Source organism: Xyrauchen texanus, chromosome 4 (genome assembly GCF_025860055.1).
Source record: "Xyrauchen texanus isolate HMW12.3.18 chromosome 4, RBS_HiC_50CHRs, whole genome shotgun sequence".
In the NCBI taxonomy this organism is placed as follows: domain Eukaryota; kingdom Metazoa; phylum Chordata; class Actinopteri; order Cypriniformes; family Catostomidae; genus Xyrauchen; species Xyrauchen texanus.
The window spans coordinates 26,088,870-26,104,645 of NC_068279.1; the positions used below are offsets into that span (position 1 = coordinate 26,088,870).

The 15,776-nt window shown below is 41.6% G+C and overlaps 1 protein-coding gene across 2 annotated transcripts; it reads left to right on the plus strand.

Annotated features, from left to right (window-relative positions):
• Window positions 1-596: 596 nt before the first annotated feature.
• Window positions 597-14,411, plus strand: LOC127640602 (NALCN channel auxiliary factor 2). Of its 2 annotated transcripts, none has more exons than XM_052123255.1 (3): window positions 597-1,733; window positions 1,920-2,111; window positions 13,248-14,411. In XM_052123255.1, the coding sequence occupies exons 1-3, from the start codon at window positions 1,008-1,010 to the stop codon at window positions 13,476-13,478; spliced, it is 1,149 nt and encodes a 382-aa protein (XP_051979215.1). In that variant the 5' UTR covers window positions 597-1,007; the 3' UTR covers window positions 13,479-14,411. The 2 variants fall into 2 exon arrangements, with proteins under 2 accessions (XP_051979215.1, XP_051979207.1); XM_052123247.1 differs by having other exon boundaries at window positions 1,920-2,091.
• The last annotated feature ends 1,365 nt before the right edge of the window (window positions 14,412-15,776 follow it).

The following is a 15,776-nucleotide window of genomic DNA, read 5'->3' on the forward strand; positions in this document are numbered from 1 at the left end:
CATAAAATAAAATGTACATTTAGCCCCGTTATATGTGTATATAGTTATTACTTATATTGAAATTTGATTATTTTTAAAATACTGTATGTTTAATCTTTTTTTTTTTTTTATCAATTCATGTGTGCACATAGTTCTGCCCACTTTTCAATAATTTTGCACCAAATAAACATTTCTATGTAGTTATGGTAGCTGACATGAAATTTTAAGCATTGTCTAAAAGTTAAAAAGTGATTAAAAATGGTAAATAACTTGGTGACTTGTCATTATACATACAGAACCATATAGGGCATTTTAACCAAAAATCTTGATGTTTCATGGTTTTCAACTTCCAGTTCCCAGCCACAGGGCACCAGCTATATGTGCTTTTTATTTCATTGTTTTCTCTATCTTTAAGTGATGATTTCAGCTTCTGTTGAAGCCACCAGTCCGCATCATTTCAACATTATTTCCGGTCATTCTAGCTCTAACGCTCTTAACCGGGAGCTTTGTACCTGAACGAGGAAGTAGCACACTGCTATTCCTAGAGGGGCTGTCAACGATGCGTATTGTTCAATGGTGAGCGGAAGGTGAATGAAGTGTCAATGGAGGAAAGGATGCGCGCGACGGCGCACGCGTCACACCCCCGCCTTCAATTAAAACATCTCAGGGTTCGTCTGCGTGCGAGCGAAGATGGCGACAGAGTAAAGGAGACCACGGGAAGATGACAAGGCCTCTACCGTCAAACAAAGCTTTTCATCCCGCCTAAGAGATGCCCGTGAATGAGTAAGATTTGGATGCGTACGATGTGTTTTCAAGGCGATGCGGGGTAGGTGATGGGGAATCTCGCAGCATGTGCTTTATTATGCACTGTCTCGGCAATTCAGACGCAGGTGTTTTCAGAGCAGATACATTTTGAGCACCATGTGAAAGAGATGCTTCGATCCATCATGTAACCGCCGCGTTGGGCAACGTCACGGGGGAAATATTGCGGAGGAGTGAGCTCGCGCTTTTGCCTCCCCCTCTAAAATATGATCACGGGCACCTGGCGGTGTGGAAGGAAACTTGACGCCCCGTTAGAAATCTGCTGCGTGACCGAACCAATCGACAAACCGTGCGCGGAGCCGGAGAAGGTGCAGAGATGGCGCATGAGCCTCGCATCACTGCTCTTTTTCACGGCGCTTCTGTCTGATCACCTCTGGCTCTGTGCGGGAGGCAAGCTCCGCTCGAGAGACCGGAATCACCGGAGAACGTGGAGCAACGCGAGTCACGACGCCCAGACGGGCCTACGCGATGAGGACTGCGGGGTTCTCTTGAGCAATCTGACAGAAAACGGGCCGGAGTGCGTGGAGGCTGACGCAGAACGCCGCGCGCCTCTGGAGTCCGCGTGCTCTACGCTTTACCGGCAGAAGAGCGGCGCAGTGGGCTCCTCCTATTCTGTACCGGTGCCCACAGTGCCTCCTCACGCGTTTTTAGAGTACTTCCGGAATTTTAGCTTGTCGTTTTGCGACGCGTTGACGATAGCGGACCTGCTGGAGAGCATGGCCAGCCCGGACGGGATGAACTGCAGTCTGGTCCGTGTCATTCGTGACCTGTTCAGCGGCGGACCGGAGGACGGGGATGTGTGCAGCGCATGTGTGCACGCTTACATCCGGCTCGACCAACACGCTCAGGAAAAATATGAGGAGTTTGACATCCTTACGCGCAAATACATGGCGGATGACTACTCCGTGCGAGCGCACACTCACCTGTGTCAGGTGAGAAACAAAGTGCTCTTGCTGTTACTACCAGCAGCACTCGACTTTGTTCTGTTTTTCTTCTTTTCTGTTCCACACGCAATTAATTTTATGGCTAGCTGTATGTTACTGTATTGCTTGATATTCTATTTATAACTTGGTGTGTTACATACAGAATAAATGTTTCATTGTGTATATGTATTGCAGGCTGTGTATAAAGCCTGGCTTTGTGCAGAATATTTTCCGGTTCCCCAGCAGCAATGTGTTAGGTGGCTTCCATGCAAGCACTACTGTGGAGAGGTCACAGCCAGCTGCCCCTTCATTCTACCTGACAACGACAGACTGCTGTATGCCGGCCTGCCCAGCTTTCTCTGTGCAGGTAAACATCAGTCAACACAGGTAACACAGCACATGTTATTAGATATTTATCAGACACTTTTATCGATACATAGTTTACTGGTCCCCCTGGATCAAAATGGGATTAAATGCCTTGCTCAAGGGCACAATGGTGATAGTTCTTTGATCCCTCTTTCTGGGTTTTGAATTTAAGAATATTTCAGTTCCAAGCCCAGACCTCTTACGCTTACATCATCATCATCAGCTGCTACTACAGGAGATATGGCACATTGTATCTGTAAAGAGAATAACTTTTTTGTTCACTCAGGTTGAAGAAAGACTAGCTGGGAGGATCAGTGGTAACACAGCTAGAATAGCAGTGACAGAAAATATTTATTAAGGGGTAATATTTGACCCTGGAATTGATTTTCTGGGGCTCTTTTTTTTGTACATTTTTGAGAGCAAATTTTTTTCCCTAACAGTATAAAATCTCACACTGTATCATCCTTTTATCTCATACACCTCAGTTAAATAATTGAAGTTTTAAAGTGATCATGACAAAAAGGAAATACATTTTTATATGTAAGAGTTTATTGTACTATAGAAACTAGGGATGCACCGATACCACTTTTTATCTTCCGATTCCAGTACCTGAAATCTCAGTATCGGCCGATCCCAATCCGATACCAGTGTTGTTTTTTGTATATCAGTTTATAATATCTTTACATTATTGTGTGGAAGTAATTGGGAGTACTCTTTAATATGTAGAGAAACACAAACCTCCAACTACACATTATTTCAATATAAATGTATAGCTTATTAAGAAAAACATTATTGTTAACTATTCTACTGGATAATGTAGCAACAAATCAACAGTAATTCCAGTATAAGTCTTCAGTAGAAAAGAAGCCGTTTTCTTTGATAAAAAAAACTTTTTTTTTGGTCAATTTAGTTGTAAGATTTCACTTCAGTTATTTATTGGAACCCATTCAACTTAATATAATTTGTAAACCAATAATAATAATCATAAATTGTATTATTATTTATATTATTATTGCCTTTTAGAATTTTAAATACAACAGTAATATATTTCAGTTATGTACCTTTAACTTTAAAACCCTCAGGCTTTTATTTTGACATTCTGAACTAGGGATGGGCGATACACTTGTTTTTTTTCCATCAGATACAAGTATTTTTAGGCCAGTATTGCCAATATTGATACCAATACCTATAATAAATTGAATTTTTACAAATTCTTTGGATAAAATGTGTAACTTAAATTATTTCTAAAATATTTTATATATTTATAGGCCTAAGCAGTCAATTATTAGGCTGTTTTGTTTACCTTTTAAAAATTAGTAAGTATAAGCCACATATAAAACCACAAAATGAACCATAGATATTATTATATGGTTACAACTACTAAAAACAAGTTACCATATGGATACTGCAGTAATGCTGTAAAACCATGTTTAAGTGTGTCAAAACCTTATAATAATAAAAACAAATAACATGGTTACTACAGTCATGGTTAATACAATATCACTTACAGTAATCCATCGTCAATTTTCTTAAGGGTATCATTTATTATGAGGATTAAAGATCATTATCAATATTAATATAATACCTCTTAATTTAAATAAACCAGTAAAAATGGTCACACAAGCCCATTATAATACGTCACATCTAGATTTGTCATTGATTAGTGTGAATAACTCCAGATGCTGTTTTTCTGTCATTACCTCAAAAAAACAGTGTTCCCTATTTGAATGAGCGCTGTTACTGAAAGGGTGAGCGCTGTCTGACTGATAGTGTATTTTAGCATTTCTGCGAGGCAAGATGGTTGGAAGAAAAAAATTGTTCCAGTGCCATGCAATAATTAATTCATACAATTATTCTTTTCCACTTCAAAGCTTAAGGGATGCATTCATATTCATGATATCTAAACAATAAGATCACTAGTTAAAAAAACAACAACATCAGAATCGATATTTTTATGTGAGGATCTATATTCTTGATAACACATTAGTATCGGAAGTATCGATACTTTAGCATTGATACACCCATCCCTATTCTGAACTCCCCAGTAAGTCCTGTCTCTGTTTGTAGGCAAGTTCACAGTAGTTTAATTCACTTCTCATTCAAATTCTTGTAAAATGCTCCTCTGATGCCATTCTAAGTGCAAATTATATGTGAACCGAACTATTGAGCATCTACATCTGAGATGTTGTTCGTGAGTAGCACCCAAATATTGCGCACCACGTGAAGGCTGAAAATAGCTGCGAGTGCCTCACCAGCCTGTGCATCGTGCTTATGTGCATGTGTGTGAACAGAGCAGCACCATTCATTAACGCGCTGGCACTGCAAGTGCAAACTATAAATTTACTTATTAAGCACAGGCTTTTGCGATTCAGAGCTATTGCATGTCTTCAAGTGGTTTTGAATAAAATGCACGAGCCGTATCAACTACATTGTGATGTCACACTGTGGTAGATATTTGCATCTGGAGCCATACATTAAATAAAACAAATTATTCAAATTGCTGGTACACTCCATATAAAATACTCCTGGAGAATAAATTGTTTATTATTATTTACACAGACAGTTCTCGTATGGATAATTATTTAAATGAAAGCTAAAGTAAACATACTGTATATTCATGATTTAGTTTATAAAATCTGCAAACTTGGATAATGAGTAGCCTAAAAATCTCTGTCTTTCTTACCACAGTAAAATGAAATTGAAAGGGATTGGAGCTGCATACGCCATAATAATAAGCTGTCCCGCATCAACATGAATTCATCATGAAGAGATGACTAGAAGCTTTTTTTAAATTAAGAAAAAATATAGTGGAGAGGGGGGTCTTCTTCACAAGATCAAGGGATGTGTCTGATGATTTTATTTTCAACAAAGTCATCTCAGTGCTGGCTTGTTTTGTGTTTGATTCGGATGCTGCTTAAAATGATGTGGGCTAATAAAAAAATTATAAAAAGTCTAATTTGGATGAACTAATTTTCAATGAGTTCATTTCTGACCATACTCTAATAAATTGGTTTTAATCCAAGAATGTTTTGTAGGCTATGCTTTAAAAATTTAAGAAACGAAGACATTCTCCTTGCACGTGATGTATCATTCAGCCATAGCCACTGCATGTCACACTTACGATAAAATGTGGAAAATTTTTATTCCCATAAAAACACCAGCAGAAACAAATGAAAATTCCTCTTCATTTCCCTCTTTTATTGCCGTGTGTGTGTGTGCGTGTGTGTGTGTGTGTGTGTGTGTGAGCGTGTATTTATCACTTTGTGGGGACCAAATGTCCCCATAAGGATAGTAAAACCCGAAATTTCTGACCTTGTGGGGACATTTTGTCGGTCCCCATGAGTTTGTACATATAAAGTTTGTACAGTATAAAAACAATTATGTCTATGGAAAGTCCCCATAAAACATGGAAACACTACGTGTGTGTGTGTGTGTGTGTGTGTGTGTGTGTGTGTGTGTGTGTGAGTTTGTACATAAAGTTTGTACAGTATAAAAACAATTATGTCTATGGAAAGTCCCCATAAAACATGGAAACACTACGTGTGTGTGTGTGTGTGTGTGTGTGTGCGTGTGTGATTTTAATGTGTCTGTCTTTTGTGAATTTTATGAGCTAACAAATACATACAAACACTAAGGAGCTGAAATCAACTTAACCATCTTTATTCAACACTCCTTTTCCAAGTTTAACCATCCACATAAAACAATAACATTTCAAAGCGTCACATCGGGTTTTCTGAATGACTCTTCCCATAGAAACCATCATTAGTTACAGATCTCAGACTAAAGGCATTCCAATGCCGGATGCTCGGAAGATGATGTTAAATGAAACAAAACTGTAACGGTCCGGTTAGCTTAGCAAGTGTTTGACTGTCACCAGAGATGTCTCCTAACAACCCAATTCATAAACAATCTGCAACGCTAGCATTTGTGCTACATGTGTACGATTATCAAAAGAGAGTATAATTTACTATGTTTTGAACACCTGCTACTCTGATAATATTGGCTAAACAAGCTTTATTTGTATAATGTAGGAACTTTGAATAAATTATCGATGTTAATTAATAAAAGTTCATGTTTATCACTTATTTTGTGCAACTTCCTGTGTGCCGACATGATTGTGTGATGTCACACACCTGCATCTCGGAAATCGCAGTTTAAAATTTCCGCACGACTTTCCAAGTGGAAGTTACGACTTCAAGTGGCATTCCATAGCACGTTGTAGGAAGTTGGAAAATCCAACTTTCTGAGTTTAATGAAATGCAGCAAGAGGCAGATTGCTAACATTAGCTAGCTAGCTTTGCTAGCATCACTACACTTAGCTTACCTTTCTTTATGTTTGTGCCGATAAAATATGGAAGTGGTCCCAGCCGTCTCGTTCAATGTGCATTGAAAAATTTGCATACTGCTGTGTTTTCTTTTGGATGCTTTTTTTGTGTGTTTCTCAACCTTGTTGCTGCCATGGCACACTTTTTACGATAAAAAAAAAATCCCATGGCACACAACTATACAACAAACATCGTCGATAGTTTTCCTTTTCAAGAACTTGTCCATGATGTCTGTCTTAGTAGCGTGAACATAATATTTGAAATTCGGCTATGCAAAAAATGCAAGTAATAAAGGGACGCTGTATAATGAGAACTCAGATGCCAAGAGCACTAATTAGATGAGGAAAAAACAACAAATTTGTAGATCAGTTCTTGCAAATTAATTAATTATTGTTTAATTACGCGAATAAATAAATTATTTATTTATTTACTGTATTTTCCTGAAATAAAGTCACACCTGACTATAAGTCACACTGGGTCAAAATCAGAGGAAAAAACCCACATAATTCATTCTGACAGAGGTTGTATCCTGCAGGCACTATGACCCCTGGAGCAGACGCCCCGCCTCTATTCAGCAGTTCAGATGTCAAACACACTTTGTGAAGATTACAGTACCTCAGAATCGTCTCAGGTTACGACTGTAACCCTAGTTCCCTGAGAAGGGAACGAGACGATGCGTCGATGACGCTTTGGGAACGCCTTTGCGTGTTTACCCCTGAAGCACGTATGTCAACTAGTCAATGGAATGAATGAACACCACGAGCGGGTGACGTCATGACCAGGAAAGGATATAAGCACATCCGGTGCGTTACTCGCGTTAGCTTTTAGAGCCGAAGCAAAGTCGATCGCAGGGATGCAGGAAGTATGGCAGGGCGACGCATCGTCTCATTCCCTTCTCAGGGAACTAGGGTTACAGTCGTAACCTGAGATGTTCCCTTACGAGGGAACTTGCGATGCGTCGATGACGCTTTGGGAACGATAATACCCAATCCGCCATAATTACAAAATGCCAGATGATAAAAACTGTCGGCAAATTAAGTAAAAAGCACCTGGGATCCTGGGGCAGCTTCCAGGTCCAGGCTATAAAACCTCACAAAAGTTAGCGGCGAGGACCAACCTGCCGCATCACACACCTCCTGGAGGGCTTTAGAGCTCGCCATACTTCAAGTAGAGTGAGCTCTGACCACCAAAGGGCATGGCTGGCCAGAGGACTCATATGCAAGAGAAATAGCCTCAACTATCCACTTACTGATTGTCTGTTTAGAAGCAGGAAGACCTTTCTTAGGTGAACCAAAACAGACAAACAACTGATCAGATCTCCTCCACGGGGCAGCCCTGTGGACATAAGTGTCCAGTGCTCGCACTGGACACAAGAGATTCAGTTTTTCCTGGTCCGAAGATGTAAACTGAGGAGGACAGAATGCCTGCAGTACAATAGGCCTTGGAATATTGGTTATGCCGGGACCCTAGTTCGAACCGCAGGCCTCAGCTTCAAGGTGCCACGAAGGAAACGAATAACCAGGGGGTCTCGACCCAAAGATGTACTACCCACAGGGGCGCGGAAAGCCACAATGGCCGCCACGTAAACCTTTAAGGTAGAATGACATGAACCTGATGTAAAACGATACTGGAGCAACTCAAGTACTGTGTGACTGAACAGTTAACTGGATCTCGCTGATGCTGTTGACACAAAGACTTGAAAACTTTCCACTTAAGTGTATATCATTTCCTTTTGGCTGGAGCTCTGGAGCTAAGAATGGTCTCAACGACGTCAGTCGAGAGACCACTCTGTAAAAGTTGGGCCCCCTCAGAGGCCAAACCCATAAGTTCCAAATCTCCGGTCGGGGGTGAAGTATTGTGCCCCCTGCCTGAGACAGAAGGTCTCTCCTGACAGGTACCTCAAAAGGAGGGCCGTCGAGGAGATGAATTAGGTCCGTAAACCAAATTCGACTCGGCCAGCGTGGAGCTACTAATAATAGACTTACTCCGTCCTGGAGGACTCTCTCCAGAACTCCTGGGAGCAGAGCAACAGGGGGAAATGCGTACAGACGTAGCCTCGGCCACGTCTGTACCATAGTGTCCAACCCCAAGGGGGTTGGTTGCATGAGGGAGAACCAAAGTGGACAGTGCGTCGTAAGCTGAGACGCAAACCAGATCCACTTCTGCTTGGCCGTAAAATTCCCAAATGAGCTACACCGCCTCGGGGTGGAGTCTCCATTCCCCTGGCCTCAGCACCTGCCTCGACAGGGTGTCTGCTCCTATATTCTGGTACCCTGGGATATACACTGCCCTCAGGGAGAGTATTTTCCCCAGGGACCACAAGAGGATCTGGTGCGCCAGTTGCAGAGTGGACGCGAGCGCAGACCCCCCTGTCGATTTAAATAAGAGACCACCGATGTGTTGTCTGTACGGACAAGCACATGATGGCCCCTCAGATCTGGGAGGAAATGTCTCAACGCATTGAAGACGGCCATCATCCCCAGGCAATTTATGTGCCAAGAGAGATGATGGTTCCTCCACAGACCCTGAGCTGAGCGGCCTTCCATTACCGCTCCCCAGCCAGTGAGAGGAGCATCTGTCAAGATAGCAACTCGATGGCAAAGAGCTCCCAACACCGGATCCTGGGACAGGAACCAATGTTTCCTCCATATAATCAAGGCGCGGATGCGCCGCCACGTGATCTTGATCGTACGAAGTGGGTTCCCCCTCGGGGAGAACCCTCTGGTCCTGAGCCACCACTGCAAAGGTCTCGTGTACAGCAGGCCAAAGGGGATCACATTGGACGCTGCTGCCGTGAGGCCTAACAGTCTCTCGAACTGTTTCACAGTGCATGACTGGCCTAGCTTCAACTCTTTTGTGGCTGTGATGATAGCAGCTCCACGAACGGGCGATAGTGTGGCCCGCATCGTGACTGAATCCCATACCACACCAAGGAAAGTGGTTCTCTGTAATGGAGAAAGCACACTCTTCTTGGCATTGAGTCTCAACCCCAATTTCTTCATATGAGCGAGAACGACATCTCGATGCCGACACGATGACTGCTCTGATTCTGCCAGAATCAGCCAGTCGTCGATGTAGTTCAGAATGCGTATGCCCTGCAGCCTGAGCGTGGCCAGAGCTGCATCAACACACTTCGTGCAGGGGTGACAGAGCTAGACCGAATGGAAGCACCCGATATTGGTATTCTTTGCCCCCGAAAGAAAACCTCAGGAACTTCCTGTGTTGAGGGAGGATGGAGACATGGAAGTAAGCGTCCTTCAAATCTATTGTGACAAACCAGTCCTCGGATCTGATTTGAGTCACTATCTGTTTGAGTGTGAGCATCTTGAATTTCAATTTCATGACTGCACGATTCAGCAAACGGAGATCTAAAATTGGACGCAACCCCCCATCCTTTTTTGGAACAATTAAGTATCGGCTGTAAAACCCTGATTCTCTGTTGGGGGAGTACACCTGTTCTATAGCTCCCTTTGCTAAGAGAGACTCTACTTCTTGCTCCATTACCAGAGCCTGCTCGGGATGTACTACCGTGAGTAACACCCCGTTGTAACGAGGCGGAGGAGAACCAATTGGATTCTGTAACCTTCCTCTATAATCTGCAGGACCCAAGGAGATATATTCGTCAGATTCTTCCACTCTGTCAGAAAATCTACTAAGGGTACCATTCTCTCGAGACTGGCCTCTGGTGTTAAAGGAACAGCCACTTCGGCGACCTGAAGCATATTGGCAGGAAACGACCGAACTGACTGTTTTTGAACCCCCATCAGAGGGCTCACGTCCGACGCAATGTCAAGTCGACATTGCGCCGAACTTTCGCTGGATACCACTGCGCCCCGAAGCACCAAGGGTGGCGGGGTTGGCAGACCGGTCCCATGAGGACCCCAAAGTGGAGCAGGCACCGTATTCTGAGGTGTACACCGCTCCACCCCGGTTGGGGCTGTCCTCGATGGTCTGACGTGCATAGCGTCAGGACCTTTTCTGAGCCGAAGCCTTCTTAGCCGTAAGTACGGTCCTCAGATCCGGCTTAGACTTAGCCGACTTCGGCTGAGAGCGTTGGCTCGGTCCCCAAGATTTATTCGGGGGAGCACGAGACGCAACACTTATTTTCTGTTGCACACGGTGCGAGGAACTTGGCTGGGGATGCTCATGCCCAGCATCCCCAGGGGGATGGACTCGGTGAGGAAGGAATTTTTTTAAAAGCCTCAGATTGTTTTTTATTTTCTTGAAACCCTTCAACAACCGTATTCATCGAGTCACCGAAAACACCAGAGGGAGACATAGGGGCATCTAAAAGAAAAGCCCGCTCTTTATCTTTAATCTCTGCAAGATTTAACCAAAGATGTCTCTCAGTAGCTACGAGGGCTGCCATAGACCGCCCAATACCGTATAAGCCTTACCCTCTAAATTGGATGTGGTTTTTAGTGGTTTATTCGGCAACACGGGATCCTTCAGGGACGATGCTGACCCAGGAGACAGATAGCTCGCGAGCGTCTGTTCCGCTGGGGGCATCAACCCATAACCAAAATCTTTCAGCCCCTTTATATTTGAATATGTGTGAACATGGGAACTAAATGACGAATATGGTTTATTCCATGATCTACATAGCTCACTATGTAGATCATGAAAAAATGGAAGGGCCCGTGGTTGAGATGAAACATTAGATGTGAGAAAACGCTCGTCTAATTTGCTTTTAGGACGAGTATCTCTTTTTTTCTGCTGGCCAGTCAATATTTAATTTATTAACAGCACGAGTTATCACCTCAATAAGCTCCTCATATGCTGGGGAGAGGGATGGCGAATCCTCTCCCCTTATTGTGTTAGTGTTTGTGTCACTCTCATAGATGCTCAGTAACTCTACCTCCTCAGAGCTAGAGCACCGAAGCGTCGGACTCTCTTCCCGGGCGGAAGAAGCCGCAGCGCGGTCTTCCGACACTGGCAAGAGAGCAATGGATCCCTCGGGTAAAGGAGAAGATAAGGCAGAGCCCGCCTCCAACCCTGCCGAGAGATCCATTTGCAAACCCCAAGTGAGTTTTCTCCGCACTGCTGAGGTTAGCGAGCCTGTCCATCGCCAACGCGAGTAACGCACCGGATGTACTTATATCCTTTCCTGGTCATGACGTCACCCGCCCGTGGCGTTCATTCATTCCATTGACTAGTTGACATACGTGCTTCAGGAGTAAACACGCAAAGGCGTTCCCAAAGCGTCATCGACGCATCGCGAGTTCCCTCGTAAGGGAACTACACGTATCACAGTATTTTTTGGACTTGTTAAAAACAGGAGAATTTGCTTTTAGTAATCGTATGTAACATTTTCACATATTCATGTCATGAAAGAAACTCTAGATGTAAGCCACATCTGTTCATAACATCTTTAGCTCTATGCTGTGCACAAATAAACAGCGTTTAGTCTTTGAGTAAAACAATACACCTGTTGTATTCTATTAATTCATTCGGTTCACTGACTGAATGTTTTTACTACAAGTGTGATGATGAAGCATCATTTTGTGTGCATGTGCTGCATTTGACAGTGGACTAGAGTTTGTTAGAACAATAATGTTATGATGGACAACATATAAAAACTGGTTGCATAAAATACTTTGTAATGGAAAATATACTGAATTGGCAACTTTAAAACTCTTCTACCATCTCTATGCCTTCACTAAAATACCGGAAAAAAATATTTATTTATTTTGAGCAATTTTATCATTTTCCTTGGCACACTTGACAATCTTTCATGGCACACTAGTGGGCACAGTGGCTGCGAAACACTGGCATTTTTCTGACATTGAAAATTTTAATTTAGAAATGAGTCAAGTTATTAATTGCATTTGAAGCAGGAAGCTATACATCCAATCACAGTAATAATTTTAACAAATAAATCAGGCAATGCGCTGGCAATTTAGTGATATCCCCACAGTTGTGGCCTTGATCGGCCTTGAAATAAAATCAGAGTCCTCTTTGTTTGAGACTGAGACAAGACAGAGTAAAATTGCAGTCGATTCCGAGACGAGACCTTCAGAAAGTGGTCTCAAGACTGATCTCGAATACTACAACACTGCCCTCCACAACAACACATGAACATCTACTTTGCCATATCACTTCCGTAGCCATCAGCGGTGAGCAGTGAGATGGCAAGGAGAGAGCAGATTAGTCAAGAGCAGAGAGCCAATCACAAACATGGGCATTTACTGTTACATGTAAGTCTTAAAAGAAAAGCAGCATCAAAACTGAGTGTTTCTGACAGAGGGTCAGAATTAGGGTGCACATTTCTTTTACTTGTATTACAAGTGAACCAAAAGGAACATTTTAAAATAATAAAAAAGGCATGTCATAACCCCATTAAATCTGAACAGTAATTGCTGTAAAATCCTGTAGAATTCAAATACAAAAGGAGCAGTAATTAATGCACCAACTTTCATAAAACAAATAACTGCACTGCTAGAATACATTAACTGTAAATAATTGGCCAGTCTCTATATTAGGTTAGAAAGATCTCTGCTGTCTACCATTACTGTAAATTTATTTATGTAAACACTGTTTCATGTTTTGAAATTTTTAGGAGTGCTTTCTTCACATTCAGTGTTTTCTCTGTGTGCTTTTGGCCTGATAATAGGTTTTCAACAACATTTGCCTCTTGAGACAATGAATACAATTATGAATACTACATTGTCTGCAAAAGCAATAAATCCTAAAATCACTAAAAATTATGAAATAAATAAAAAGTTATAAAACACACACACACACTCACATTTATATATCAGGAGCATTTTTGCACCAAGTCCTGTTAAGTTTCTGCTAGGTAACTCATTGTTTCTCTCCTTCTCCTTATCAGAACTGCAAGAAGAGTCTTTGTCCATTGAAGGTCCAAATTGCTGTGATGTCAGATGGAGTGGGTGTGACTCGGCTGTGGGGGCTGCGTGTGCTTTGGCACAACTCCCGGGCTCATTTTCTTTGCATAGGAGGTTATCATCAGGTGCTGCGTCGTCTACAAGTCGTCTCCATGGCAGTAAATTTAAACTGTGTGTGCTTGTTCTCTTCTTATTGCAAACTGTCATCACTATAACAACCTTGCAGCATTGCAGCACTGGCTCCTTGGAGACCATAGTACCTCTTGACGAAGTTTCTATGAGGGAGGAGTAAGGAACTGTAACAATTCCCTACTAAATGGAAGACGTGCATGCTGTAAAGTGTTTTCCTCTGCTGTACATGAGATGAACCTTGCCAAATGCCTGAAATGCACAAGAAGTCTCACAAAGTGTGTCGGTGCTTGTCTTAATGAGGGTTGGAACATTGGGCCTGATCTAAGCATGTGTGCATTTTTGTTTTGAGTGAGTGTGTGTGTTTTTAACAGTTTTTCAGTGTTTTGTTTGTTTTATCAGGACTAATCTCCATATTTATGTCTTGTTTTAGACAACATTCTTGGAAACAAAAATGAATGTATGAAGAATGTATGACAATTTCTCCTCTAATAAATCTAAGTTCTGCATACTTTCAGATAGTGGTCATGAGAATCTAAAGTTTAGGTTAGTTTGTGTCTCAGAACATTTTGCCTCCTCCAGTCCAGATGTGTACACTGGGTACAGGTGGTTGCTGATCTTATACAATCTGAATTAAGAGCAGTTTCTGCTGGCATTCTCAACTATTTTCTTTTTCTTTTTGTACTTCCTTTGGACAGGATAATTTTCTGGACTATGCTTGTTAATCTGTTACCATCCCTCTTACTCTCATTCTAAAGGCTTCAACACACTGCTCTAGCCAACACCAATTAACGCCTTTCACTCTCATGAATTTTATGTTAGTCTTGATGATTTGGGGCTGTCTAGGGGGCTTTGGTAGTCACTGTACCATTTAACAGATGCTTTTCTTCCAAAACATCTCACAATGCACAAATTGGAAAAATATTGTGGGAAAAACTTTGGAAACATTACAAATCCACTCCATGTGGACTGTCACATTTCTGCAAACTCTCCAGCAACATGATAGCAAATGTAAATTAATTATGGGGGGGGACTTTGCATAATGATCAGTGATATTCACTTTCATAGTACTATATTTTATTATTTTGCTCTGGCTGTCAGTCTGTGAAGCAGGTCACTGAGGTAAATAAAAGAGCTTTGGAGATAGATTGCTTAGACAGCAGACACAGAGTGGACACAGAGGATCTATATAGAGTGCAGTGGAAATGTCTGAGGGTAAGGGTGAAGTTTCCACATCATGTTGATGCGTTGTATGCTAGTATACTGTATATTTATTTTAATATGGTGATAAGGTCTCATGGCTTTGCATAAATTAAATGCCAAATTAAATATAATTCAACTTTGTTGTAAGGCCAGAACAACACTCGCCTGGTTCAGATTGGGTCTATAGTAGTAACAGAAGCTGACTCTGTTTTATCAGACCATTTTACCAAACAGCCATTTCATCAGAGATCAGAATTATATATTGTATAATTATAATTGTAATCAGATTACTGACTTTACTGATTACTTCATCAAAACGTAATGACATTATTGGTTATTTTTAAGTTACTTTTTACAACACTTCACAAAATTAGTTTTGGTTTTCCTCTCAACAAATTCAAAATAATGTCTAAATTTCATCCTTGTTCATTGTCAACACATTTCTCCCTAACGAGGACTTACCAGTTGTCAAAGAAATGCAAACAGACATACATTTAAGTAATACATTTTCAACAAATAACATACAGTAAATATTGTTTTAGAAATGTATGCAATCCAAGTAATATACTTAAAAGTAATTAACCATATTGAAAGTCAGTAACTTGTATCATCGAAAAATAGGTTCCAAGGGACCCTTCGGTAATTAGTTGTCTTACATTTACATTTATGCATTTGGCAGACGCTTTTATCCAAAGCAACTTACAGTGCACTTATTACAGGGACAATCCCCCCGGAGCAACCTGGAGTTAAGGGCCTTGCTCAAGGGCCCAACAGTGGCATCTTGGTGGTGCTGGGGCTTGAACTTTGAGGGTCAGTAACCCTGAGCCTCAACCACTGAGCCACCACTGCCCTCAATAGTCTTCATTGGATTAGATATTTCATAGAACAACTCTAAAAAATGTCAGCAATAAAAATGTGGTTTGCGAATCTAATAAAGGCTGTTTTATCGGACAACAGAGAGTGTGCCTATTTTTCGATGATGAAAGTTGTTTCCCCTACCAAAGAGCACCTTCCATATAGTTTTGATTTTTTGAGCAGACTGGATCTTTTTTGTTGTTGTTATTTCAGTAACTTGTAATCTGATGACACGTATTTAAAATGTAATGTGTTACAATACTTTTTGTACTAAAAATGTAATTTGATTATGTCTCAAACTGTTTCTTCTGTCTGTGTGTAATCAC